This window comes from Globicephala melas, chromosome 6 (assembly GCF_963455315.2).
Source record: "Globicephala melas chromosome 6, mGloMel1.2, whole genome shotgun sequence".
Lineage (NCBI taxonomy): Eukaryota > Metazoa > Chordata > Mammalia > Artiodactyla > Delphinidae > Globicephala > Globicephala melas.
Window position 1 is genome coordinate 80,873,518 of NC_083319.1, and position 27,864 is coordinate 80,901,381.

At 43.1% G+C, this 27,864-nt stretch overlaps 2 protein-coding genes across 7 annotated transcripts in view; both read right to left on the minus strand.

Moving 5' to 3' along the window:
* Positions 1-1,885, minus strand: part of UBAP2 (ubiquitin associated protein 2) — a 125,117-nt gene extending 123,232 nt beyond the window's left edge. For all 6 annotated transcript variants that reach the window (XR_011377547.1, XM_070045754.1, XM_070045753.1 and 3 more), the window contains exon 1: positions 1,810-1,885. The gene's annotated coding sequence lies outside the window, so the exon portion shown is untranslated. The remainder of the gene's footprint in view (positions 1-1,809) is intronic.
* A 19,875-nt stretch (positions 1,886-21,760) lies between these two features.
* On the minus strand, positions 21,761-27,000 carry LOC132597419 (translationally-controlled tumor protein-like). Its single transcript, XM_060300006.2, has one exon. The coding sequence runs from the start codon at positions 26,312-26,314 to the stop codon at positions 25,796-25,798; it is 519 nt and encodes a 172-aa protein (XP_060155989.1). The 5' UTR covers positions 26,315-27,000; the 3' UTR covers positions 21,761-25,795.
* Positions 27,001-27,864: the final 864 nt, after the last annotated feature.

Sequence of the window (27,864 nt, forward strand, 5' to 3'; positions counted from 1 at the left end):
GAAGCAGAGGTGTTAACTGTTGTTTCAGCCTGGTTCTAAAGGCAGCTCCATGTGACTACTGCTGGTCCCTCCCACATTTAAAGAGAGAGGCCAGAGGAAACCAGAGCAGCAGGAAATAGGCAGGAGGGGCAACTACCACAACCCTTTCCCATGGCCTCATTCCCATGGCACCACTTCCAGTCATATTTCAATCACAACAAAAACCTGCCTTCTCTCAATCGTTTTAATTATCTAAGGTCAGAAACAACAAGGAAGCAGGTGGAGAAAATCAGAGCTGTGGGAAGCAAGAGGACAGGGGCGGGGGAAAAATCTCACTACACATGTGAACTAGCCTTAAGGAGGAAAAACCAGGAGGAACACATTGCAAGCGAGCAGAAACGTAGTGTGGGGAGAACTAATCACTTCTGCCTAATGATAAATGAAGGCTCCACAGCAATGGGAGGATAGCCCTAACCAAGGGGCTCTGCAGGTAGGTAAGAGACGCTGGTGCACTGGAAGACCCTACCATCTCCGGAGAGTGGAATTTATTCCCTTTCCTGAGACAGACACCACCCGAGTCGCCCAATCCCCAGGATATAGGAGAGCTTAGGTATTATGTTCACCTTCCTTCCACTTTTGTTAGACAAACTGACACTAAAAATTACGAATGTACAATTCATGGTGAAAAGTGAGGAACACACTAACTACTGACATACCCCTTGGTTTAGAAAATTACTATCATAATCGAAGAGAAAATATAAAATAACTGGGCTCACCCGAAAAGTGAATTATATGCCCTTCAAATAAAAGATGATCTTTGGATATCTTATGGAGACCTCAGCTCTCAATTGTTAGGGCACAGAAGAGCAGAAGAAAGTAAGCCTATATACTGGTGGAGACACCTCGGATACAAGTAGAAACAATATCCAACAGAGGTGGAAGTAAACTACAGGGCTATGTCAAACAGGAAATAACAGGAATAATGATGGAATCAACTCCTAGAGAGAAAAAGGATAAACGAAGACCAGAGTGGTGAGTTTAGTGATGGCACCTGAAATGCCTGGACAACTAATTAGATTGAAAATCCAGGGGAAAAGGTGGGAAAGCAGAGTGGGAAAGCGATTCCACGGCAAAGAAAACTGAGATGCAATGCACCAATTAAAAAATAACATTTGGAATAATGTTATAAAAGAGAGCGCTTTAATTACAAAGCCCCTCTCAAACCTACGCTAAAGAACAACTGTGACACAGCCAGACTACAGAAACTAGGACTGAGGAGGAAAACTGAGTCCCAAGTGTCCGACACCAAAGCCTTCCAGAATGAGGAGAAACAGAACTGAACTTTGCCTCCGGGTAGCCGGGAAAGGCTAGAGAGTGTAGAAGTTGGGCTCTGAGATGTCCAGTCCCAGGACTAGAGACAGGCGTGAAAGCGGAAAGGTGGTCAGCGACAGCGTGGCGCGGGAGCGCGAGCGGACAGGCAGGGAGGGACAACGGTGGGAGAGAAAACCACACCCTCCAGGGCAGAAACCCGACGCGGGGGAGGGGTAGGCGCCCCCTGGGGCTGGGTGGAGCCGGGCCGCCAAGGATCCGGGTAGGCAGGAAGGAGCACAGGACAACCCGCGGGGGAGAGGAAGGACAGCACCCAGGCCTGGGCAAACTGAGGACGCACGAAGCCGGCGAGGGAAGTTCGGCCAGACCTCACGGTGGGCGCTGGGGCAGTATGAAGGAGTCTGGAGGAAAGAAGAGCTGAACCCAGGACTACGAAGCGCAAGCTGCAGCGCTCAGCGACCTGGAACGGGAAAGGAGAGAGAGAGAGAGGGTGGCAATTACCGCAGCTGCTCTCGCTGAACTCGGGACCCACCGCCGCCGCCGCCGTTCGTTACCTGCCAATGTGCCTCTTACAAAGCGGCGGCGGCGGCAGAGGCGGTCCGACCTGTCACGTGACCTCCACGTCACGCGCGAAGGAGGGGCCGCTGCACTTAGCTCGCTGCGGCGGCTCATCAGCCCGCCCACGGAGCGCGTCGCTTCCTTTAGCCGCCCCCGACGCCCACCAGGCGAGGCCAACAGCTCCGAGGTGGGGCGGGGAGGTACGCGGATGGAGCCAACAAGGGAGATTTAACGGAGTTTCTCATACTCGGAGTTATCAGGGACGTACTACCCACAGCATCCAGGATGCCCACAAGAGCAGCGTTGTCGCTCTGTGATGACCTCTCAAGGCACCGCAGGTCACTCCCCTGCGGCCGCTTTCCCCCCGTCACGTGATATAGTTCAACCACTCAAGACGACCCTAGCCTCCCAAACGTTGTGCGAGGGGGCCACGACTCCCAACCTGCTGCACAGCAAAGGCACCCACCACCACATCCTTTCCCTCCCGTGTTCGTAGATGGTGCGCCTGTGACTTCGGACCGACGGAAGGCCGAGACGGAAAGTGGACAGGGTTAGCATCTGAGACTAATAACCGTGGACACCGCCAGGTGGCTGAGCGTGGTTCCTACTGGGAGATGTAGTCCCGGCGGGGGCGTGGGGTTCCGCTACCACGTTGCCGGGCCCACGCTCCGCCCCGCCCTCCTGCGCGGGAAAATGCCAACGGCCCGCGAAGGTTGCCGCGGCACCCACCTGGCTTCAAGCAGCACCTCCACTGGGCGGGAGGAGCCTCGCAGCGTCGGCCCTGTTGAATGTGGGCTCGAATTCTGCACCCCCAAGCCCCTTATGCCTGAAAACACATTTATTGAAAGCCCACTCGTTGTCGGTCGTTTATACAACCACTGTTATTAAATCACAGAATCAACTCTTTGAGGAAGGGATTGTCCCGGTTTTAAGCGTAGGGAAATCATTCGGTTTGCTGGCTGAAGAGACCCAAACCAGGTTTTCTATCTCCAAACAATGAATAACCCGCCTTGCAAAATGACCTCACCTGTTTTAACTCCAGGAATTAGGCATAAAAAGAAGATAATGGTTTATAATTGTAGCATAGTATTTTAGAGTTTAAAGTATTTTCTCATTTACTGGCCTATTTGATCCTCAAAGGCAGTATCTGAGACTGGTTAGACACACGAACTTTGGAGTCCACCAGGCCTTACCTCAATTCGAGCTTTTCTTTGTGATAACACCACTTCACCTGCTTGTGAAATTAAATGAGATTACGTGAACTACCACTTTGGCACAGAATAAACCTTCAGTAAGTATTAGTAATTATTTTCACACCCTGTATGCATCCTTTGGGCACAACATGTCTAAGTAAAGGTGAGAAGGAAGTTAGCATATAGTGAGTGATCTTTGTGTAGGGCACTATGCTAATTACTAACTTGCTAGTTTCAATAATAGACTAGTTACAGATTAAATTACTTGATGAAAAACACTTGAAACCTTAATGTCCTGCTCAGTTCAGGGGAAGCCTTTGTTATTCATCTGCATTGATCAAAGAATGCTCAGGCTGTGCCCTTAACAAACAACTTATTATCATGACCATTCATGTGTAGATGTATCTTATCTCTCTTTTGACAGTAAGCTAGGATTTTGTCTGGTCAATTCAGTCTTTCTCCTTTTTGTATTCCTGCCCTACCGAAAGGTGTGGGAGAGTCTAAGATGAAAATTACCCTTGAGAAGCAAAGACTTGATGAAAAGAGCATAAGAAAACACTTCCAAAAGGATGTATACAAACCTGATAACAGCTGTATCTGAGAAGTGGGAAAGAGGGTTGTGATTGAGGGTGCTAGTCAAATCTATAATGTTTTAATTTTCTACACGGAGTAGTACTGGTGTTTTAATTAAAGATTAACTTTTAAGAAAAGAGAGACCAGGGACTTCCCTGGTGGCACAGTGGTTAAGAATCCACCTGCCAATGCAGGGGACACAGGTTCAATCCCTGGTTCAGGAAGATCCCACGTGCCGCGGAGCAACTAAACCCGTGCACCACAACTACTGAGCCTGCACTCTAGAGCCCACGAGCCACAACTACCGAGCACAAGTGCCACAACTACTGAAACCCGCATGCCTAGAGCCCGTGCTCCGCAACAAAAGACGTCACGCAATGAGAAGCACGTTCACCGCAAGGAAGAGTAGGCCCCTCTCACCACAGCTAGAGAAAGCCTGCACGCAACAACGAAGACCCAACGCAGCCAAAAATAAATAAATTTATTTTAAAAAGAGAGAGACCAGAGACCATGTGTTAGCTTGTACATGCTATGTTACCTCTCCAGACCTCAATTTCCTCTCGTTAATATATTTTAAAACATCTGTCTGGCTTCCCTGGTGGGGCAGTGGTTAAGAATCTGCCTGCCAATGCAGGGGACACGGGTTCAATCCCTGGTCCGAGAAGATCCCACATGCCGCAGAGCAACTAAGCCTGTGTGCCACAACTACTGATGCCACAACTACTGAAGCCCACGCGCCTAGAGCCCATGCTCTGCAACAAGAGAAGCCACCGCAAATGAGAAGCCCGTGTACCCCAACAAAGAGTAGCCTCTGCTCACCACATCTAGAGAAAGCCCACGCACAGCAACGAAAACCTAACACAGACCTAAATAAATATTTTTTTAATCTGTCTTTCTATTCCAGGCTTACTGCACTGGGTGCTTTCACTAAATTATCATTCATCAAGGAGGAAGTCCTACCTAAGACCTAGGATCAGTGGGAAAAATAAGGGCGTCAAAGTCCTAAAACCTCACTGAATAAAGTTATTACCACCTGGATGCAATAGAACTATCCTCTCAAAATAATCTCCCCTAAGGGATATTACTACCACCCTGTTCTACCCAGCCTGACTGAGACATCGACTCTGAAACTAATTTCACATCCTGTAACTGCAAAGAACATCACCATCCCTTTCACTAGTTTTTGTTTAATTGCTCTTGGCTGGACTGAAGTGAGAGCATTTTAATGTGATGGAAAATACACTGGAGAAATTCTCAGAAGCCTGGGTTTTTTATTTTCAAGTCTGTACCTAAGGTAGGTGAGTGAAATCAGTCATTTTTAAATGAGGCCCATTTCAGAAAAAGTCAGTAATAGGTGGCTGACATTTAGGAAGGTAGAATCAAAGTGTATAAATTCCAAAGAATTGTCACAACCTAGATAAAGCTAATCACAATTCAAACCTAATCTACTCACTTACAGTAAAATAAATGGTCATAATCAAATACAGTATACCCTGCATGAAGAATGTGATAACTCGGAAAGAATGGTCTATATAGAATCTTTAAAAAAAAAAAAAACCTTAAGCAAAAATGTACACCATGCAGGGAAAAGGGTGACCTGACCGGCACATGGAATATTTTGGTCCCTTTGGCAGATCTCTGCATTTGGCAGATAGAAATGGGGGCTCCATGCCTATTAGTCATAAAGATACCCTGAAATTTCCATGTCACCAACAACCTTCTGATTAAAATTTGGCCTCTCATGAAGATTTTTCCACAAGAGATGTGAATGTGTTATTAACCAGAGGACCATATGCTGTTTGTTTGGCTGAAAATTAGTACAGTGACAATGACAATTTACAATATACCGTCAGTTTCTGAGGTATGTTTATGCCCAGAGCCAGCTAAACTGTGTGGGCATGCTGACCTTTGAAAGTAGTAAACAAACAGTTAATGTGTGAATGAGTCTGTGTGAGACCTGTGTGGAATAGCCAAAAAGACTCCCTGGTAACACTGTTGTGCCTTGTTTCTTTAAACCCAGTTCCTGGGCTTCCCTGGTGGCTCAGTGGTTGAGAATCTGCCTGCCAATTAAGAGGACACGGGTTCCAGCCCTGGTCTGGGAAGGTCCCACATGCCGCGGAGCAACTAGGCCCGTGAGCCACACTACTGAGCCTGTGCGTCTGGAGTTTATGCTCTGCAACAAGAGAGGCCGCGACAGTGAGAGGCCTGCGCACCGCGATGAAGAGTGGTCCCGCTCTCCGCTGCTAGAGAAAGCCCTCGCACAGAAACGAAGACCCAACACAGCCAAAAATAAATAAATAAATAAATAAAATTAAAAGTCCAGTTCCTTCCTAACTCTACTAATTAATAACTTGTCCTTTCTAAACTTGTTTCTTCATCTATATAAAGGAGCTAAATTCTGCTTACTTTATAATGCATTGTCAGGTTCATACAAGATACTGCCTATGAAAGTCCTCAGAAAATAATTGGACCATAAGAATTGTAAGGAACGGACTTCCCTGGTGGCACAGTGGTTAAGAATCCGCCTGCCAATGCAGGGAACACGGGTTCGAGCCCTGGTCCGGGAAGATCCCACATGCCGCAGAGCAACTAAGCCCGTGTGCCACAACTACTGAGCCTGTGCTCTAGAGCCCATAAACCACGACTACTGAGCCTGCGTGCCACAACTACTGAAGCCTGCGCGCGTAGAGCCCGTGCTCTGCAACAAGAGAAGCCACCGTAATGAGAAACCCGTGCACCACAATTAAGAGTAGCCCCCGTTCACTGCAACTAGAGAAAGCCCACGCGCAGCAATGAAGACCCAATGCGGCCAAAACTAAATAAATAAAAAGAAAAAAACAGTAAGTAGTGAGATGGGACTTCCCTTGTGGTCCAGTGGGTAAGACTCCGAGCTCCAGTGCAGGGGGCCTGGGTTCGATCCCTGGTTGGGGAACTAGATCCTGCATTCATGCCACAACTAAGAAGTCTGCATGCCACAACTAAAAAAAAAAAAGGATCCCCCATGCGGCAACGAAGATCCTGCCTGGGGCAACTGAGACCCGGCGCAGCCAAATAAATAAATAAATATTAAAAAAAAAAAGTAAGTAGTGAGACAATTTATTACCAATCTGGGGGAAAGATTTAGAGCTACACTGCACTCTGTACCAAAATGGTTTAAAGATAAGGCGGTAAATATTTATTGTCTTCAGGCACAGTGCTATATATATGTCCATCTTATTTTTATCCCAATTACAAATATTCAAGGTAGATATTCAGATTTTACAGAACAGAGAGGAGAGGACACCTTAAATAGCAGACCCAGTATTCTAAACTATGACTTCAAAGCCTGCTCTTTCCACTAAACCAGGCCGCCACTCAGCTTGGTTTAGTCAAAAAAAACAGCCTGATTTAGTGAACAAGAACTGTCATATTTTTAAAATAGAAACCTTGGGACTTCCCTGGTGGTCCAGTGGTTGAGCATCCACCTTCCAATGCAGGGTACATGGGTTTGATCCCTGGTTAGGGAACTAAAATCCCACATGCCATGGGGCAACTAAGCCCACACGCCACAACTAGAGAGCCTGCACACTGCAACTAGAGAAGCCCACACACCGCAACGAAGACCCAGTGTAGCCAAAATAAAATAAATAAATTTTAAAACTTTAATTTAAATAAATAAATAAAATAGAAACGCTTGAAGGAAACAGAAATAAATATTCAAGCCATGGAGAAGCAGAAAGGAAGCAATCAACAGATAAAACAACTCTTAAATAGAAAAGTTCTTTATGTAACATTAGAAAAAAGATAATAGATGGAGGAAACAAATTTTTGAATGTCTAATATTTTTACCATTAAAAAACCTCGTACATGGGCTTCCCTGGTGGCACAGTAGTTGAGAGTCCGCCTGCCGATGCAGGGGACACAGGTTTGTGCCCCGGTCCAGGAAGATCCCACATGCCGTGGAGCGGCTAGGCCCGTGAGCCATGGCCACTGAGCCTGCGCGTCCGGAGCCTGTGCTCTGCAACGGGAAAGGCCACAACAGTGAGAGGCCTGCGTACCGCAAACAAACAAACAAACAACCACGTACAGGGACTTCCCTGGTGGCGCAGTGGATAAGACTCTGCACTCCCAATGCAGGGGGGGGGGCCTGGGTTCAATCCCTGGTCAGGGAACTAGATCCCACATGCATGCTGCAACTAAGAGTTCACATGCCACAACTAAGGAGCCCACCTGCCGCAACTAAGGAGCCCTGGAGCCGTGACTAAGGCACCTGCCTGCCGCAACTAAGACCGAGTGCAACAAATAAATTAATAGGTAAATATATTTTTTTAAAAAAAGCTCATACAAATTGAGAACCTGAAATTTCTGTAGATAATAGGACAAAGCATACCAACAATTCCTAAAAGAGGGAATAGAGCCCATCAACAAACATATGGGAAGATGTTTGACTCACAATTCTTTAAGTTGAAAGTTATAACAATAATATGCATTTTGCCTACCAAATTAATAAAGAGTGAAAATAATGGTGTTACTTAATGCTAATCAGTGTTTCATAAAAGAGGCACTCTCTTATTTGCCTAATAGAAATATATGTTGGCATAAACCCTTTGGAAAGCAAAAAGTTATATTAAAACTCCTTCATCCAAAGCAATTCTGGTACTCTGCCCTAAGGAAATAATTTTAAATATGGAAAAATTGTTATGCGGAAAAAAACGTTTCTCACAGCTTTATTTATAACAGCAAAAAATTGGAAGCATCTTCCACGTCTGACTGTAGAGGAATGGTTAAGTAAATTATGGCATTCTTACTAGATCCCACACTATGCAGTCTTTATAAATAACATTTACAAAGAACATGCCAGGACATGGGGAAATGCTGGCTATATACTGCTAGGTATAAAAAGCCAGAACCAAATCTGCTGAGTGAATGTAACTATGTAAGAACACTGTGCATAGGAAAAGCTATAAAAATACATCAAAAGAATATTAATATGGACCATGTTTAGATAATGGGATTGTAGCTAATATTTTCTCATTTTCACTTCTGTATTTTCAAATTACCTTTAATACTCAAGTCTTTTATGATTTAAAAAATGTTTAAACAGGGACTTCCCTGGCAATCCAGTGTTTAAGACTCCACGCTTCCACTGCAAGGGGTGCGGGTTTGATCCCTGGTCAGGGAACTAAGAAAACTAAGGACTAAGATCCCTCATGCCCCGCAGCGCAGCCAAAAAAAAAAAAAAAAAAGTTTGAACAAAGCATTTAGAGCTGGGATATTGAAAGCTGTATGCTTTAAGAGAGGACTCCAAGATATATAAATATGAATATAATAACTTACAAGAGAAGACTGAATTTCTAGGGTGGCGTTACAGGCTGAATTATGTCTCCTTCAAATTCATATGCTGAAGTCCTAACCACTAGTAGTATTACCGAATGTGACTGTATTTGGAGACAGTTTCTTTAAAGAGGTAATTAAGGTTAAATGAGGTCACTGGGGTGAGCAGTAATCCAATATGACTTAGGTCCTTATAAGAACATTAGTGAGAGAGGAAAGACCATGTGAAGATAAAGGGAGAAGATAGCCATCTGTAAGCCAAGGAGAGAAGTCTCAGGAAAAAAAACAAAAAACAATGCTGCCAACACCTTGATCTTGGACTTCTCCTGAACTGTGAGAGTTCTGTTGTTTAAATCACCCAGTCTACGGTACTGTCCTAGAGCAGGCCTAACAAACTAGTACACATGGGATGTTAGAGCACTACTAAGCAGGAAGAATATGGACTGGCAAAGAATTGCCTTCCTTCCCCTTGGAAGAGATTTGTTTTCATTCTGGTAATTGCATAGTTGGGGAAGTAGAAAGACCTAGGACCATTACTGTCTGATGAAGAACAGGACACCCTGTTTGAATAAAAAAAAAAAAAAAAAGAATAGGACACCCCACACACACCTTGTACCCAAACTTCATTGGTCCTCAAGGTCAGAGACCTCACTTAATGCATAAATGTCTCCTTCAAAGACAATTGTATATCCATCCTTTATAGATTAAGTACGTTTTACATGTATAGAGAAATTATATTTTTAAAACACACTTTTTTGAACACACTCTGTTCAAAAATCAACACGGTACTTTGAAAATAAGCATAAAATAACTCTGACTTTTTCTCAAAGCCCTCCACAGTCCAGTTCGTACTACCTGCTCCACTTTATTTATCTCTCCTACCCATTGGAGCCCCTCCACTCCTGCATCGCAAGACCTTCATGACTCCCTACCTTCACTATCCGCCCAATACCTACACTTCCACAACGTAGATCTCACCTCCTCTCCAGGCCCACCTCTCCAGGGAATCCCAGCCCTCCTTAATCCAGTCTCACAGTATTATTAACTCTTCATATGTGTGGATCTTGCTACTCTAACAGACTATAAATTAGCAGAAAATCACAGCTGGTACTTGTTCTAAATTCCCTCATGGTCTAGCCCTCATGAGACTCAGAGGAGTGACTCTGTAAATACTTGTGGTTTAAAGAGAAAAGAAGGAAAACGAATATTTATTGAGCCCATGTGAAGTGCCCAGTGCAAGATGTTTTATAGAAATTACTTTACTTTCCACAGCAACTCTGAAGTACCATCATCATCATCATCATCATCACTCCTCAGAAAGAGTTAATTCAAAACATACTGCTAACAAGTTGCAGAGTCAGGATTAAAACCCAGGTCTCCCTAACTCCAAACATAGTGCTTTATTTTCTCCAAAATCATTAGTGTTTTTGCCTGCCCCTCCCCATGGGACTGTAAGCTTCTAGACACAAGGGGAGCATGTCTTTTCATGTCTGAATTTCTAGCTCATAGCAGGCATACTCAGTATTTTTTAAATGAAGAGTGATACTTTCAATGGTTATCTTTTAAAATTCTGTTTTTCACTTTTTTTTATATATTTTATTTATTTATTTATTGGCTGTGTTGGGTCTTCATTGCTGTGTGCGGGCTTTCTCTAGTTGCACCAAGCGGGGGCTACTCTTCGTTGCGGTGCAAGGGCTTCTCATTGCGGTGGCTTCTCTTATTGCAGAGCACGGGCTCCAGGCGCGCAGGCTTCAGTAGTTGTAGCTTGCAGGCTCTAGAGCACAGGCTCAGTAGTTGTGGCGCACAGGCTTAGTTGCTCCATGGCATGTGGGATCTTCCCGGACCAGGGCTCAAACCCGTGTCCCCTGCATTGGCAGGCGGAATCTTAACCATTGTGCCACAAGGGGAGCCCTTCACTTCTATGTTTTGCTTACAAGGGAGATGCAGAAACCAATACATACCCACCTGCATGTCCAAATTATAACTCAGCAAATTCTAGAGATGGAAAGAATACAAGGCAAGTTTGACCTTGGGTTTATTGTTTGCCCGCTATGTGCCTAGCTTTGCTCTGGGCTCTGTGAACAATTAAAAACAAAAAACCTGACACAGTGCTTCACTGTAGTAGGTGATAAATAAATGTCTACTGAGAAAAGGAAGAGAGGGACTTCCCTGGTGGTCCAGTGGTAAAGAATCCGCCTTCCAATACAGGGGACACGGGTTCAATCCCTGGTGCAGGAACTAAGATCCCACATGCAGTGGGGCAATGGAGCCCGTGCGCCACAACTACTGAGCTTGCGCACTTCAATGAGAGAGCCCACGTGCTGCAAACTACAGAGCCCATGCACTCTGGAGCCCACTCGCCACAACTAGAGAGAGAAAACCAGCACGCCACAACTAGAGAGAAGCCTGTGAGCCGCAACGAAAGATCCCGCATGCCTCAACTAAGACCTGACGCAGCCATTAAAAAAAAGAAGAAAGAAAAAGAAAAGGAAGAGAGACAGACTAGGGGAAGGTGGGTTGCCGAATATTCCAGGCAGGGGAAATTGTGTGAACAGCAGGCAGAGGGGGAAATAAACGCAAGGTAGGCTCAAAGAATAGTTTGGCTAAAGGGAGTGTTCTTTGGGGGTCAGTGTAGTGGATGATAAAATTATAGAGGTCAGTAGCATCTGATTGTATAGTATCTTGATGCTAAGCTAAGGAATTTATTTCTTCCTATTACTAATCCCAGCTAAAATGCACTTTCCAGAGGAATTGGAATGTCAAATGGGTTTCTAGAAGCAGAAAAGCCTCCTTAGAGACGCTGAGGAATTAAGATCTAATGGTGGAATGACAGGTGGAGGGGTGGATATTTTAGATGAGGAGGCCACCCCCTCAGATCCTCTGCTGATATGGTGCCAGTTCTGCCAACTTGAGGGTGGGCAGCTGTGCTCGCTAAAGAAAGAATATTTTCACTCAGCACTCACTTGCCTGTCAATTTTCAGTTCCTGAGTAAACTTAAGCAAAACTTTCCTATTGGGCTTCCAAGAACATGCACATGGTAGTCGCCAGGAGAAATCTGCTCTGACAAGGATGAGGAAAATTCCCAGCCTGGCTGTGGAAGAAAGTGCACCTCCCATAGCACACTGGCAGGGGAAGGCGGGGGCTTAATAACCTGTTCAGCCCAGACCTTCCCTGACATTCCGCCAGCCAAACACTAATCTCCCAGCAGCCTGGGCCTTGTTCCGGGCCAAAGATAGCTCAGTATGGCCTTTTGCAGGGACAGAATGGCTACACCTGTTGGCTTCTTAAAGTAAGATCAAATGTCTTTGGGGTGAAGGACAAAACCACAGTGCTTCTCAACATTTCTGATACCGGGCTCTGCTCTAGGGGAAATTGTGACGTTAGGTCATGGATCTGGGAAATGACTTGTGAGCTCATCTCCTTCAGCTTCCTGGCAGGCAAGGAAACATTATCCTTATTGTAAAAAGGAGGATCTGAGGCCCAGAGAGATTAGCTGTTATGCTTTCCTCTCCCTAGGCTGCCCCTTTGATGAACAATTATTGTTGCCTACTAAATAAATGCCTGAGACTAAATTGGACAATGGGAGACAATGAATCAGATTCTGTCCTCAAGGCTTTCATAATCTATTAGGGAAACAGATATGTCAATTCTTTTTTTCTCCAGCTTTGATGAGATATAACTGACATATAACATTGTATAAATTTAAGATATACAATGTGATGATTTGATACACATATATGTTGCTGAATGTTTACACAATAGGGTTAGATAACAAGTCCTTCACCTTACATTATTACCATTTTGTGGGGGTTTTGTTTGTTTGTTTGTTTTGGTGGTACTGTGTGGCCTGCAGGAGGGATCTTTGTTCCCCGACCAGGGATCAAACCTGTGCCCTGCAGTGGAAGCGCAGAGTCCTAACCACTGGCCTGCCAGGGAATTCCCTCTTTTGTGGTGTTGTTATGGTGAGAACATGAAAGCTCTACTCTCATAGCAGCTTTAAGTATACAAGACAGTATTGTTAACTGTAATCACCATACTGTACATTAGATCTTCAGAACTTATTGTCTTATAACTGAAAGTTTGTATCCTTGACCAACATCTCCTCCATGTAAATCCTTCCAGTGTAGGAAAATACTAGAGAATTAATTATGCCAGAGGGGATGGGGATGGGGTACCAGCTAAGACCTCAGAGAGGAGAAACTATGCAAGCAGGATGTGAAAAAATGGAGATGCCTCTGGGTTAGAAAGGAGTAGGGGGGCATTCCTGGTAGGGAAGGGACTCCAGCATGGTCAAACGTCTGAAGACAAGACAGTGCAGAGCAAGTTCAGGGGAAGGTAAATGGCCCCATGAGGCTGGATAGAGGGGTATAGAATGCAGTAATAGTGATTAAGCTGGAAACATGAAGGACCTAGATAAAATTTAGAATTTTATCTTGAAGGCTGGAAGATATGGCAGGGATTTCAGCAGAAATGTGTTGTTTTTTTGTTTGTTTGTTTGTTTTGCGGTACGCGGGCCTCTCACCGTTGTGGCCTCTCCCGTTGCGGAGCACAGGCTCCGGACGCGCAGCCTCAGCGGCCATGGCTCACAGGCCTAGCCGCTCCGCGGCATGTGGGATCTTCCCGGACCGGGGCAGGAACCCATGTCCTCTGCATCGGCAGGCGGACTCTCAAGCACTGCGCCACCAGGGAAGCCCAGAAATGTGTTTCATAAAAATAATAAGTTATGTGGAGGATGACTGAACTGATAATGTTATGGACATTCCCACTCTTCATCCTCAGTCTGGAGATTTCAGGCCTCCCTGACCAATTTACCCCTTTATCTAACCTGCTCCCAGATTTCTTCAGAAAAGGCATGAGAGTCTGACAACAGCTCAAATAGTGCCCACCTCTTACTTCCCTCCCAAATTAATTTAATCAGGTTCTTTAGGTGGCAAGGAACTAAATAACACTAAAATTACTTTCATTCATTTATGCCAGAAGAATTTATTGAGTACATATTATGTGCCAGGTATTATTTTCATGGAGCTTACAATCTAGTAAGGAAACCAGGGTGTGCTGGAGCTGGCTCCTGTGGGCTCATGAGAGTCAATTGCTAAATTTTCAGAAATTTTGCAAGTCCTCAAAAATTAAATTACATAAACTTAAAGTTAAATAAGTTATATAAAAATAAAGATAATAAATATTCCAATTCATTGCCTTCTAATAATTTCACTATTATCTATGCTAATGTATCTGTGTGGTGGAAGAACTACATAATGGTGTGCTACTATGCATTTCTTCCTAACTCATGTTCAGTGACATCATTGTTGGCAGCTTGAGATAGGCTATGGTGGGAGTATTTACCCACAGAAATCAGCAAATGCTACAAATCAGGGCTAGTTTCGGTCATTGTCTATACTTAAGAAAGTGATGGAGAAAATATGAATAATGCATATTAAAAGTGTGTCTATAGCTGTTACATTGTGGATACCACAAAAATTAAATAAATATTTTTCCACCATTCAAAAGCTATTATTCAGGGACTTCCCCAGTGGTCCAGTGGTTAAAAATCCGCCTTCCAATGCAGAGGAAGCAGGTTCGATCCTTGGCCGGGGAACTAAGATCCCACATGCCGCAGGGCAACTAAAACTGCATGCCACAACTAGAGAGCCCGCACTCTGCAACTACTGAGCCCGCGCATTCTGGAGCCCACACGCCACAAGTAGAGAGAAGCCCTTGCACCACAACAAAGATCCCACGTGCCGGCAACTAAAACAAATAAATAAATTTGTCAAATAAATAAATAAAAAGCTATTGTTCAATTCAGCAAGTAAGTTACTCACGTCTCTGATGAATGAGAGACATTCCTACACTTTCCTCTTACTTACTGTGTGATAAGAAGTATACACATGTTGGGAATTCCTGAGTGGTCCAGTGGTTAGGACTCTGTGCTTCCACTGCACGGGGCACGGGTTTGATTCCTAGTCAGGGAACTAAGATCTCACATGCCAGGTGTCGTGGCCAAAAAAAAAAGTATACACATGTAACGCAATTCTGCTCCTGGGTATATGTTAGAAAAAAACAAAAACACTAATTCAAAAATATACATGCACCCCAATGTTCATAGTAACACTATTTACAATTGCCAAGATATGGAAGCAATCTAAGTGTACATTAACAGATGAAAGGATAAAGAAGATGTGGTGTATATATACAATGGAATACTACTCAGCCATATAAAAGAATGAAATTTGGGGGCTTCCCTGGTGGCGCAGTGGTTGAGAGTCCGCCTGCCGATGCAGGGGACATGGGTTCGTGCCGCGGTCTGGGAAGATCCCACATGCCGTGGAGCGGCTAGGTCCGTGAGCCATGGCCGCTGAGCCTGCGCGTCCAGAGCCTGTGCTCCGCAAAGGGAGAGGCCACAACAGTGAGAGGCCCGCGTACCACAAACAAAACAAAACAAAACAAACTATTATGTATAAAATAAGCTACAGGGGCTTCCCTGGTGGCGTAGTGGTTAAGAATCCGCCTGCCAGTGCAGGGGACACAGGTTCGAGCCCTGGTCTGGGAAGATTCCACATGCCGAGGAGCAACTAAGCTCGTGCACCATGACTACTGAGCCTGCACTCTGGAGTCCAAAAGCCACAACTACCGAGCCCTCATGCCACAAGTACTGAAGTCCGTGCACTCTAGGGCCCATGCTCCTCAACAGGAGAAGCCACCACAATGAGAAGCCCACGCACTGCAACAAAGAGTAGCCCCTACTCGCTGCAACTAGAGACAGCCCACACGTAGCAATGAAGACCCAAAGCAACCCAATAAATAAATAAATAAAAATTATGAATAAATAAATAAAATAAGCTACAGGGGAATTCCCTGGTAGTCCAATGGTTAAGACCTGGGGCTTTCACTGCCCGGGTTCAATCCCTTTACAGGAAACTAAGATCCTGCAAGCCAAAAGTGGCATGGCCAAAAAAAAAAGCTACAAGGATGGATTGTACAACACAGGGAATATAGCCAATATTTTATAATAACTATGAATGGAGTATAATCTTTAAAAATTATGAATCACTATATTGTACAACTGTAACTCACATAATATTGTACAACTATACCTCAATAAAATTTAGAAACAAAAATTTTAAGGAAATATACAGTTGTCCCTTGGTATTGTTGATGAAAAAATTAATCAATAGTCAATCTAAAAAAAGTGGAAAATTTTACTAGAGCCAACCTGAGGATTATAACCTGGGAGACAGTTTTTCAGAAACTTTGAGGGCTGTTCTGTCCCTTGGAGGTCAAAGTACAATTATAGAAGTTCTTGAGACAAAGGGTTTACATCAAATGACATATTATTGATAGTTTACACAATCCAGATCTACAGGTACAAAGAAGTGGCTCCTGAGTCACGTTGGCCCCTTGCAAGATTAAGAAGGAAGGTTATCTCCTAATGAGTTGTGACTCTTGATGAGATTAAAAAGGAATGTTATCGCCTAAGGAGGTCTGGTTAATGCAGATGCACAATACACAGTAAAGGGGAGGGAGGAGGCCCAAAGGGGCAAAGAAAAAATTTATGTTTAAATATTTTTGTCTTGCCGTTAATTATGAATTTTATTTCATTAGCATCCAGAGGGATTGGTTCCAAGATCCCACCCCACCCCCGAGAGGATGTATCCACAGATGTTCAAGTATATTATATAAAATGGCATAGTATTTGCATTTAACCTAGCTATACACGTGTCCTCCCATATACTGTTTTTTTTTTTTTTTTTGGCAGTGCCAGGGGCTTGCAAGATCTTAGTTCCCCGACCAGGGGTTGAACCCACACCCTAGACAATGAAAGCTCGGAGTCCTAACCACTGGACTGCCAGGGAATTCCCCCTCCCGTATACTTTAAATTATCTAGATTACTTATAATACCTAATACAATGTAAATGCTATGTAAAGAGTTTCTGGTGCACAAGAAATTCAAGTTTTGCTTTTTGGAACTTTGTGGAACTTTTAAAAAATATTTTCCAACCTCCCTTGGTTGAATCTGTGGATGTGAACCCACAGATACAGAGGGCTGGAAGACAAACTGTATTTGGCCCCTGGTTCCTGGCACAAAGCTCCTAAAATCTTTGTAATTATCTCAGTGGGAGGATTGTCTGTCTTTTGTTATTCATAATAAGCCCTTTCTCTCCCACCTGAGTTATCCTAATGGATGACCTGGAGGAGTTCCCTACACAGCCTCAGGATGGAGCTGGTTATCAGGAAGACCCAGTGATTAGAGAGTTGGAACTTTCAGTCCCGCCCACGGAACTCAGGGAAGATTTGATGAGCTTCTGGACTGGATGGTGGTACACCCCAATTCCACTCTTGCTCTCAAGATCCTTCTGGACCTTGACCCGTGTACCTCTTTATCTGGCTGCTCATCTGTATCCTTTATAATATCCTTTACAATAAACTGGTAAACATAAGTAAATATTTCCCTGAGATTTGTGACCTGTTTTAACAAATGAAGAACCCAAGGAGTGGGTCATGGGAACCTCTAGTTTACAGCCGGTTGTTCAGAAGTCCAGGTGCAATGTGCGCTTACAGTTGGCATCTAAATTGAGGGCAGTCCTGTAGGACTGAGCCCCTAACCTGTGAGATCTGACACATAGTGTCAGAACTGAGTTACAATGGAGGGTACCCAGTCTGTGTGCACCTGAGAACTGGAGAATTACTTGGTGGTGTTGGACAACACTCTATACACAAAAATATCAGCCAATTTTTATGCTGGAACTACACTTGTTAGCTGCAAAGATAGACTGGCCATGGATACAAGAGTTTGTCAAATAGCAACAAAAGCATTCTGTGAGAATATGGAATCTACAGTAAGAGCATTTATATTTTGTTATATGTAAATTGTGTTTTACACATCCTTTGTATCACTAAACTTATAAATAAAATTAGGTATGTAGGGCTTCCCTGGGGCACAGTGGTTACGAATCTGCCTGCCAAGGCAGGGGACATGGGTTCAAGCCCTGGTCCGGGAAGATCCCGCATGCCGCGGAGCAGCTAAGCCCGTGCACCACAACTACTGAGCCTGCACTCTAGAGCCTGTGAGCCACAACTACTGAGCCCGTGAGCCACAACTACTGAAGCCCACACACCTAGAGCTCATGCTCCGCAACAAGAGAAGCCACTGCAATGAGAAGCCCGCGCACCGCAACAAAGAGTGGCACCCCGCTTCCCCCCCCGCCGCAACCAGAGAAAAGCCCTCATGCAGCAACTAAGACCCAATGCAGCCAAAAATGAAATAAATTAAAAAAAAATTAGGTATGTATATATATACGTTTGAAACTGAGAAGGGCTCTGTGGGGCCCTCCAGGATACAAAAGCCTTACTGTGTCCCCTATTTCTTGTTTGTAGGAAAAAGGCTTCATTAAGCTTCCTTGACCTTCCCTAAGTTTAAAAGGGCAGATTCAGAAAGTTGCTAATCAGGGAAGGGAGGGGTTGCAGAAACAAGGGAGGAACAGTCAAGAAACATTAGTGCAGCCTTGGGGTAGGGTCCTGTTTCCTCCTCAAGGAATATACAAAATAGGGACCTCCACTGCAAGGGGCATGGGTTCGATCCCTGGCTGGGGAACTAGGATCCCACATGTCTCGCAGTGTGGCCAAAAATAAAGCGGGGGGGGGTATACAAAACAATATCTTTGAGTTATTCTGTGAGAACTAAGGTCCCTGAGCACAAGATTCCTGGAGCTCTGCCCTGTTACCTCACCACCAACCAACTGGAAGAAAGTCACACACCCTGCAGCCCTCACCCCAAATTTTGCCTATAAAAACCTTTCCCCAAAAACCATTAGGGATTATAGCTGATTCACTTTGTTATAAAGCAGAAACTAACACACCATTGTAAAGCAATTATACTCTAATAAAGGTGTTAAAAAAATTAAAAACAAAAACCATTGGGGAGTTTGAGCGTGGCCCTGCAATAAACCTTTTTCTGCTCCAAACTCCGATGTTTCGGTATGTTTGCCCTCGCTGTCCGTCAGGCTCGTGAACTGTGTTCTGTAACACATTCATACCGTTACCAAAAGCTTGGCCTTTCTGTACACTGGTGACAAATCAAATCTCAGAGACAGAGTTTTGGGTGAAGTAGAGAAGGATAGCTTTATTACTTTGCCAGGCAAAAGGGGGCACAGTGGGCTCCTGCCTCGGAAAAACTATGTGTCTCAACCCGGGAGGATTTGATGAGGGTTTATAACAATAGTTCAAAGGTGGGGTCTCTGACAAGATTAGAGTGCGAGCAAGGCCTGCCCTCCTTAATCTCGTCTTGGTCTCCTAATCTTGATGAGCTTCTCTGATCCCTTTAATCTTGCTTGCGTGGTTTTTTGGCTACTCCTCCCTTGATGAGCAACCATTTGAATCTGCCCTTTGGAACTCAGGGAAGGTCATGGAGGCTGGTGTCTTGGCCACAAGAAGTGGGGGACAAAAAGGCCTCCATGCCTGGAAGCCCCACCGGGCCCCGCTCGGTTTCAATAGTTTTCAGAGAGCTAGTTGTTAAACATTTTACCAGCATACCCGTTCGAAGAAAAAGACAGTAAATAGACATAATATAATGTGAGGTTTTGGGACTTCCCTGGTGGCGCAGTGGTTAAGAATCTGCCTGCCAATGCAGGGGACACGGGTTCGAGCCCTGGTCCTTGACGATTCCACATGCCATGGAGCAACTAAGCCTGTGTGCCACACAACTGAGCCTGTTCTCTAGAGCCCATGAGCCGCAACTACTGAGCCCATGTATCACAACCACTGAAGCCCACGCGCCTAGAGCCCATGCTCTGCAACAAAGAAAAGCCACCACAATGAATAGCCCACGCACCACAACAAAGAGTAGCCCCCGTTCACCACAACTAGAGAAAGCCCGCACGCAGCAATGAAGACCCAACACAGCCAAAAATAAATAAATTAATAAATAAATTAATTAATTGAAAAACAAAACGTGAGGTCTTAAGGACTAGGAGAAATAATAAACAGATACTGGGGTCAGAGTGTCAGGGAATGTGCTATTTTGGATGGGCAGTCGGGGAAGGTCTCTATAATAAGATAACAGCTGAACAGAGACCTGAATGAACTGAGGGAGTGAGCCACGTGAAGAGTGTCTCAAGTAGAGAAACTGAAACTGTGTAACTCAGACTGGGACTTGAACCCAGCAAAAACCCAGATTGGGACTTGAACTCATGGTCTTTTAATGGACATCACACACCTTGTCTCAGTTTCTTAAGGTCTCATTACAGAAAGAATTCAAAGACAAAGTGATAGGTAAGAAGTGTATTTATTTAGAGAGAAACACACTCCACAGACAGAATGTGGACCATCTCAGGAGAGAGCAGCACCAGGGTATGGGTTTGTCAGTTTTTATAGAGGTGGGTAATTTCATAGGCTAATGAGTGGGAGGAGTATGCCAGCTATTTTGGGAAAGGGGTGGGGATTCCCAGAAATTGGGCCACCGCCCACTTTTTCACCTTTATGGTAGGCCTTGGAACTGTCATGGCGCCTGTGGGTGTGTCATTTAGTGTGCTCAGGGTCTGGCGGAAGTCAATCATCAGCCAACTTGGACCTATTGGTTCTAATCAGTTTATGTCATGTCCTCAGACTATGTGATTCTTTTTTTTGAATTTTATTTAATTTATTTTTTTATATAGCAGATTCTTATCAGTTATCTATTTTATACATATTAGTGTATATATATCAATCCCAATCTCCCAATTCATCCCACCACCACCACCCCCCTGCAAACCAGTTCATCTGTACCATTTTTCTAGGTTCCACATATATGCGTTAATATACCATATTTGTTTTTCTCTTTCTGACTTACTTCACTCTGTATGACAGTCTCTAGATTCATCCACGTCTCTACAAATGACCCAATTTCGTTCCTTTTTATGGCTGAGTAATATTCCATTGTATATATGTACCACATCTTCTTTATCCATTCGTCTGTCGATGGGCATTTAGGTTGCTTCCATGACCTGGCTATTGTAAATAGTGCTGCAAGGAACATTGGGGTGCATGTGTCTTTTTGAATTATGGTTTTCTCTAGGTATATGTCCAGTAGTGGGATTGCTGGGTCATATGGTAGTTCTAGTTTTAGTTTCTTAAGGAACCTCCATACTGTTCTCCATAGTGGCTGTATCAATTTACATTCCCACCAACAGTGCAAGAGGGTTCTCTTTTCTCCACACCATCTCCAGCTTTTGTTGTTTGCAGATTTTCTGATGATGCCCATTCTAACTGGTGTGAGGTGATACCTCATTGTAGTTTTGATTTGCATTTCTCTAATAATTAGTGATGTTGAGCAGCTTTTCATGTGCTTCTTGGCCATCTGTATGTCTTCTTTGGAGAAATGTCTATTTACGTCTTCTGCCCATTTTTGGATTGGGTTGCTTGTTTTTTAATATTGAGCTGCATGAGCTATTTATATATTTTGGAGATTAATCCTTTGTCCGTTGGTTCATTTGCAAATATTTTCTCCCATTCTGAGAGTTGTGTTTTTGTCTTGTTTGTAGTTTTCTTTGCTTTGCAAAAGCTTTTAAGTTTCATTAGGTCCCATTTGTATATCTTTGTTTTTATTTCCATTACTCTAGGAGGTGGATCAAAAAAGATCTTGCAGGCTTCCCTGGTGGCGCAGTGGTTGAGAGTCCGCCTGCCAATGCAGGGGACACAGGTTCGTGCCCCAGTCCGGGAAGATCCCACATGCCGCGGAGCGGCTGGGCCCGTGAGCCATGGCCGCTGAGCCTGCGTGTCCGGAGCCTGTGCTCCACAACGGGAGAGGCCACAACAGTGAGAGACCCGCGTACCGCAAAAAAAAAAAAAAAGATTTTGCTGTGATTTATGTCAAAGAGTGTTCTTCCTATATTTTCCTCTAAGAGTTTTATAGGGTCCTGTCTTACATTTAGGTCTCTAATCCATTTTGAGTTTATTTTTGTGCATGACGGGAGTGTTCTAATTTCATTCTTTTACATGTAGCTGTCCAGATTTCCCAGCACCACTTATTGAAGAGACTCTCTTTTCTCCATTGTATACTCTTGTCTCCTTTGTCATAGATTAGTTGACCATAGGTGTGTGGGTTTATCTCTGGGCTTTCTATCCTGTTTCATTGATCTATATTTCTGTTTTTGTGCCAGTACTATATTGTCTTGATTACTGTAGCTTTGTAGTATAGTCTGAAGTCAGGGAGTCTGATTCCTCCAGCTCCGTTTGTTTCCCTCAAGACTGCTTTGGCTATTTGGGGTCTTTTGTGTCTCCATACAAATTTTAAGATTTTTTGTTCTAGCTCTGTAAAAAATGCCACTTGTAATTTGATAGGGATTCCATTGAATCTGTAGATTGCTTTGGGTAGTATAGTCATTTTCACAGTATTGATTCTTCCAATCCAAGAACATGGTATATCTCTCCATCTGTTTGTGTCATCTTTAATTTCTTCCATCAGTGTCTTATAGTTTTCTGAGTACAGGGCTTTTACCTCCTTAGGTAGGGTTATTCCTAGGTATTTTATTCTTTTTGTTGCAATGGTGAATGGGATTGTTTCCTTAATTTCTCTTTCTAATCTTTCGTTGTTAGTGTATAGGAATGCAAGAGATTTCTATACATTAATTTTGTATCTTGCAACTTTGCCAAATTCATTGATTAGCTCTAGTAGTTTTCTGGTGGCATCTTTAGGATTCTCCACATATAACATCATGTCATCTACAAACAGTGATAATTTTACTTCTTGTGTTCCTTTTATTTCTTTTTCTTCTCTGATAGCCGTGGCTAGGACTTCTAAAACTATGTTGAATAATAGTGGCAAGAGTGGACATTCTTGTCTTGTTCCTGGTCTTAGAGGAAATGCTTCCAGTTTTTTACAATTGAGAATGTTTGCTGTGGGTTTGTCATATAAGGCCTTAATTATGTTGAGGTAGGTTCCCTCTATGCCCACTTTCTGGAGAGTTTTTATCATAAATGGGTGTTGAGTTTTGTCAAAAGTTTTTTCTGCATGTATTGAGATGATCATATGGTTTTTATTCTTCAGTTTGTTAATATGGTGTATCACATTGATTGATTTGCATGTATTGAAGAATCCTTGCATCCCTGGGATAAATTCCACTCGATCATGGTGTATAATCCTTTTAATGTGTTGTTGGATTCTGTCTGCTAGTATTTTGTTGAGGATTTTTGCATCTATATTCTTCAGTGATATTGGTCTGTAATTTTCTTTTTTTGTAGTATCTTTGTCTGGTTATGGTATCAGTGTGATGGTGGCCTCACAGAATGAGTTTGCAAGTGTTCCTTCCTCTGCCATTTTTTGGAAGAGTTTGAGAAGGATGGGTGTTAGCTCTTCTCTAAATGTTTGATAGAATTCACCTGTGAAGCCATCTGGCCCCTTTGTTGGAAGATTTTAAATCACAGTTTCAATTTCACTGCTTGTCATTGGTCTGTTCATATTTTCTGTTTCTTCCTGGTTCGGTCTTGGAAGCTTATACCTTTCTAAGAATTTGTCCATTTCTTTCAGATTGTCCATTTTTTTGGCATAGAGTTGCTTGTAGTAGTCTCTTAGGATGCTTTGTTTTTCTGCAGTGTCTGTTGTAACTTCTCCTTTTTCATTTCTAATTTTATTGATTTGAGTCCTCTCCCTCTTTTTCTTGATGAGTCTGGCTAAAGGTTTATCAATTTTGTTTATCTTCTCGAAGAACCAGCTTTTAGTTTTATTGATCTTTGCTATTGTTTTCTTTGTTTCTATTTCATTTATTTCTGCTCTGATCTTTATGATTTATTTCCTTCTACTAACTTTGGGTTTTGTTTGTCCTTCTTCCTCTAGTTGCTTTAGGTGTAAGGTTAGATTGTTTATTTGAGATTTTTCTTGTTTCTTGAGGTGAGCTTGTATGGTTATAAACTTCCCTCTTAGAACTGCTTGTGCTGCATCCCATAGGTTTTGGATCGTCATGTTTTCATTGTCATTTGCCTTGAGGTTTTTTTTGATTTCCTCTTTGATTTCTTCAGTGATCTCTTGGTTATTTAGTAACATATTGTTTAGCCTCCATGTGTTTGTGTTTTTTACGTTTTTTCTCTATAATTTATTTCTAATCTCATAGCATTGTGGTCAGAAAAGATGCTTGATATGATTTCAATTTTCTTAAATTTACGGAGGCTTGATTCATGACCCAAGATATGATCTATCCTTGAGAATGTTCCATGTGCACTTGAGAAGAAAGTGTAATCTGCTGTTTTCAGATGGAATGTCCTATAAATATCAATTAAATCTATCTGGTCTATGTGTCATTTAAAGCTTGTGTTTCCTTATTAATTTTCTGTCTCGATCATCTGTCCATTGGTGTAAGTGAGGTGTTAAAGTCCCCCACTATTATTGTGTTACTGTTGATTTCCTCTTTTATAGCTGGTAGCATTTCCCTTATGTATTGAGGTACTCCTGTGTTGGGTGCATATGTATTTATAATTGTTATATATCTTCTCCTTGGATTGATCCCTTGATCATTATGTAGTATCCTTCCTTGTCTCTTGTAACATTCTTTATTTTAAAGTCTATTTTATCGATATGAGTATTGCTACTCTATCTTTCTTTTGATTTCTATTTGCATGGAATATTTTTTCTATCCCTTCACAGTCTGTATGTGTCCCTAGGTCTGAAGTGGGTCTCTTGGAGACAGCATATATATGGGTCTTGTTTTGGCATCCATTCAGCAAGCCTGTGTCTTTTGGTTGGAGCATTTAATCCATTCACGTTTTAGGTAATTATCAGTATGTATGTTCCTATGACCATTTTCTTAATTGTTATGGATTTGTTTTTGTAGGTCCTTTTCTTCTCTTGTGTTTCCCACTTAGAGAAGTCCTTTTAGCATTTGTTGTAGAGCTGGTTTGGTGATGCTGCATTCTCTTAGCTTTTGCTTGTCTGTAAAGCTTTTTTGGTTTTTTTATTCCTATCAAATCCAATATAATCAACTGAAAAATTTATAAAATAATTATTTAACATATAAAATGTCACTAGGAATAAAATAATCAGTTTGGGCTTTTCATCTGTTCTCTTTTTTAAAATTTTTAAATTTTATTTATTTTTTATACAGCAGGTTCTTATTAATCATCAATTTTATACATATCAGTGTATGCCTGTCAATCCCAATCGCCCAATTCATCACACCACCACCCCACCTCCCTGCGTTGTCTGTAAAGCTTTTGATTTCTCCATCAAATCTGAATGAGATCCTTGCCAGGTAGAGTAATCTTGGTTGTAGGTTCTTCCCTTTCATCACTTTAAATATATTGTGCCAGTCCCTTCTGGCTTGTAGAGTTTCTGATGAGAAATCAGCTGTTAACCTTATGGGAGTTCCCTTGTATGTTATTTGTCGTTTTTCCCTTGTTGCTTTCAATAACTTTTGTCTTTATTTTTTGTCAGTTTGATTACTATGTGTCTCGGCGTGTTTCTTCTTGGGTTTATCCTGCCTTGGACTCTCTGTGCTTTCTGGACTTGGGTGGCTATTTCCTTTCCCACGTTAGGGAAGTTTTCAACTATAATCTCTTCAAATATTTTCTCGGGTCCTTTCTCTCTTCTCCTTCTGGGACCCTTATAATGTGAATGTTGTTGTGTTTAATATTGTCCCAAAAGTCTCTTAGACTGTCTTCATTTCTTTACATTCCTTTTTCTTTTCATTTTATTTTTAGACAACCTACATGACATGTTTTTTTTATTTTCCTCAAAAACAGTGCCTCCGCTCCAAACAAATCAACATCAAAATGAAGAGCTCAAGTTGACATCAGTCCCATTTGTCTAAGTCTTGGTTTTATGTGGATGAAAAGCAGCAGCCAGCCAGTTATGATGAGCAGGTGATAGATCCAAACAGCCAAATTTGTTAACATTTTTCAATTTCTAGACCATCCTTAAAGAAAATCATATTTGGTATCACACAATCCTCACAGTAGTCCAGCAGAGCAACCATGCCATCTGGATTCATGTTTTCACCAATAAAGAACTGATAGTTTTTGAAATTACCAAGGATGTGCTTGATTTGTCCTGCAGTTCCTGTCATAAAAGGTTTTACCCTTTCTGGTCTCTGTTCTTCAAGCTTCCCTTTGATTGACTTCATGTAATCCTTGATGTAGTTCTTGTAGGCTTCTTTTGTGAAGCTGGTTTCTTGCACGTGATTGTTCATGACAGTATCCACACCAGTGATTACTGTGCTTTCAGTACCTTTGCCCTCAGGGCCTTCAGAGGAGGCATTTCCACCAATGAGCGAGTCATCAATGTTACCCTCTCTCCTACTGACCATCTTCCCCTCCACCTCCAGACACAGCCTATCCGCAATCTCCTGGATCTTGTACATGTCAGGGAACATCTCATCATGTTTGATGAGGTCCTGGTAGATGATCATGATGGCGACTGGAGGGAGACAACGGTGGCACTAGCTTAGTAGGAGCCCGGAGCTCAGAGAGAGCGCAGTGCAGCAGAAGCGGCACTTGCAGGGAGGGGGGAGTGGGCGGAAAAGCCATTCTTTTTTCTTTATTCTGTTCCAAGGCAGTGAATTCCACCATTCAGTCTTCCAGGTCACTTATCCGTTCTTCTGCCTCAGTTATTCTGCTATTGATTCCTTCTAGTGTATTTTTCATTTCAGTGATTGTATTGTTCATCTCTGTTTGTTAATTCTTCTATGTGTTTGTTCTTTAATTCTTCTAGGTCTTTGTTAAACATTTCTTTCATCTTCTCAATCTTTGCCTCCATTCTTTTTCCGAGGTCTTGGATCATCTTCATATCATTATTCTGAACTCTTTTTCTGGAAGGTTTCCTATCTCCACTTCATTTAGTTGTATTTCTGGGGTTTTATCTTGTTCCTTCATCTGGTACAAAGTCCTCTGCCTTTTCATTTTGTCTATTCTTCTGTGAGTGTGGTTTTCCTTCCACAGGCTGCAGAAGTTCTTCTTGCTTCTGCTGTCTGCCCTCTGGTGGATGAGGCTCTATGTCATTCTTTGAAAGGTTGTGCCCTGCCCCTTCTCTCCTGTTTCAAAACCAGCAAGGACAGGGACTTCCCTGGTGGCGCAGTGGTTAAGACTCTGTGCTCCCAATGCAGGAGGCCTGGGTTTGACCCCTGGTCTGGGAGCTAGATCCCACAAGCATGCAGCAACTAAGAGTTAGCATGCCACAACTAAGGAGCTGGTGAGCTGCAGCTAAGACCCAATGCAAGCAAATAAATAAATAAAACACACACACACACACACACACACACACACGAGCTGATTTAAAAAAAAGAACCAGAAAGGACAAAGTCTGTGAGGGGGGAATGTGCTTGTGTGTTCTGGGAATAGCAAAGAGGCTGGTTTGGCTTGAGCCTGGTAAGCCAGCAGGGAGCAGTAGATTGAGATCCAAAAATTGGAGACGACCTTACAACGGTAGAGATCTTGAGGTTGATTCTACTCTGAGAGATGGTAAGCATTGGAGCGTTTTACAGAGCAGTGTCATGATCTGAATTTACATTTTTAAAAGACTGCTCAGGCAGCTGTGTGAACAGACTGTATGAGGAGTGGAGGAGCTTGGGAAGGTAAGGAAGCTGGAGACCGGTCAGAAGGTGAGAGATGATGTGGCTTGGACCAAGGAGGCAGCAGTGGAGTTGATGAGAAGCAGTTAGATTTTAGATATATTTTGAAAATCTACCTGACAGGAAACACTGTGGATGTCGGGCGTGAGAGAAAGAGATGAGTCAAGGATGACTCTAAGGTTTTTGGCCTGAGCAACTGGAAGACTGAAATACCATATACATGAAAGAAATCAGAAAATGGCTGGGGGAGGGCAGGTTGGAAGCCATGGTGGAAATTTTACTGGTTAGAGGCTTGAACGAACTTTCTGGAATGATGGGGATGTTCTCTCATTTAGAGTGGTGGTTGCCTGGGGGTAAACACTGTAAAAACTCACTGAACTGAATTTTTAGTA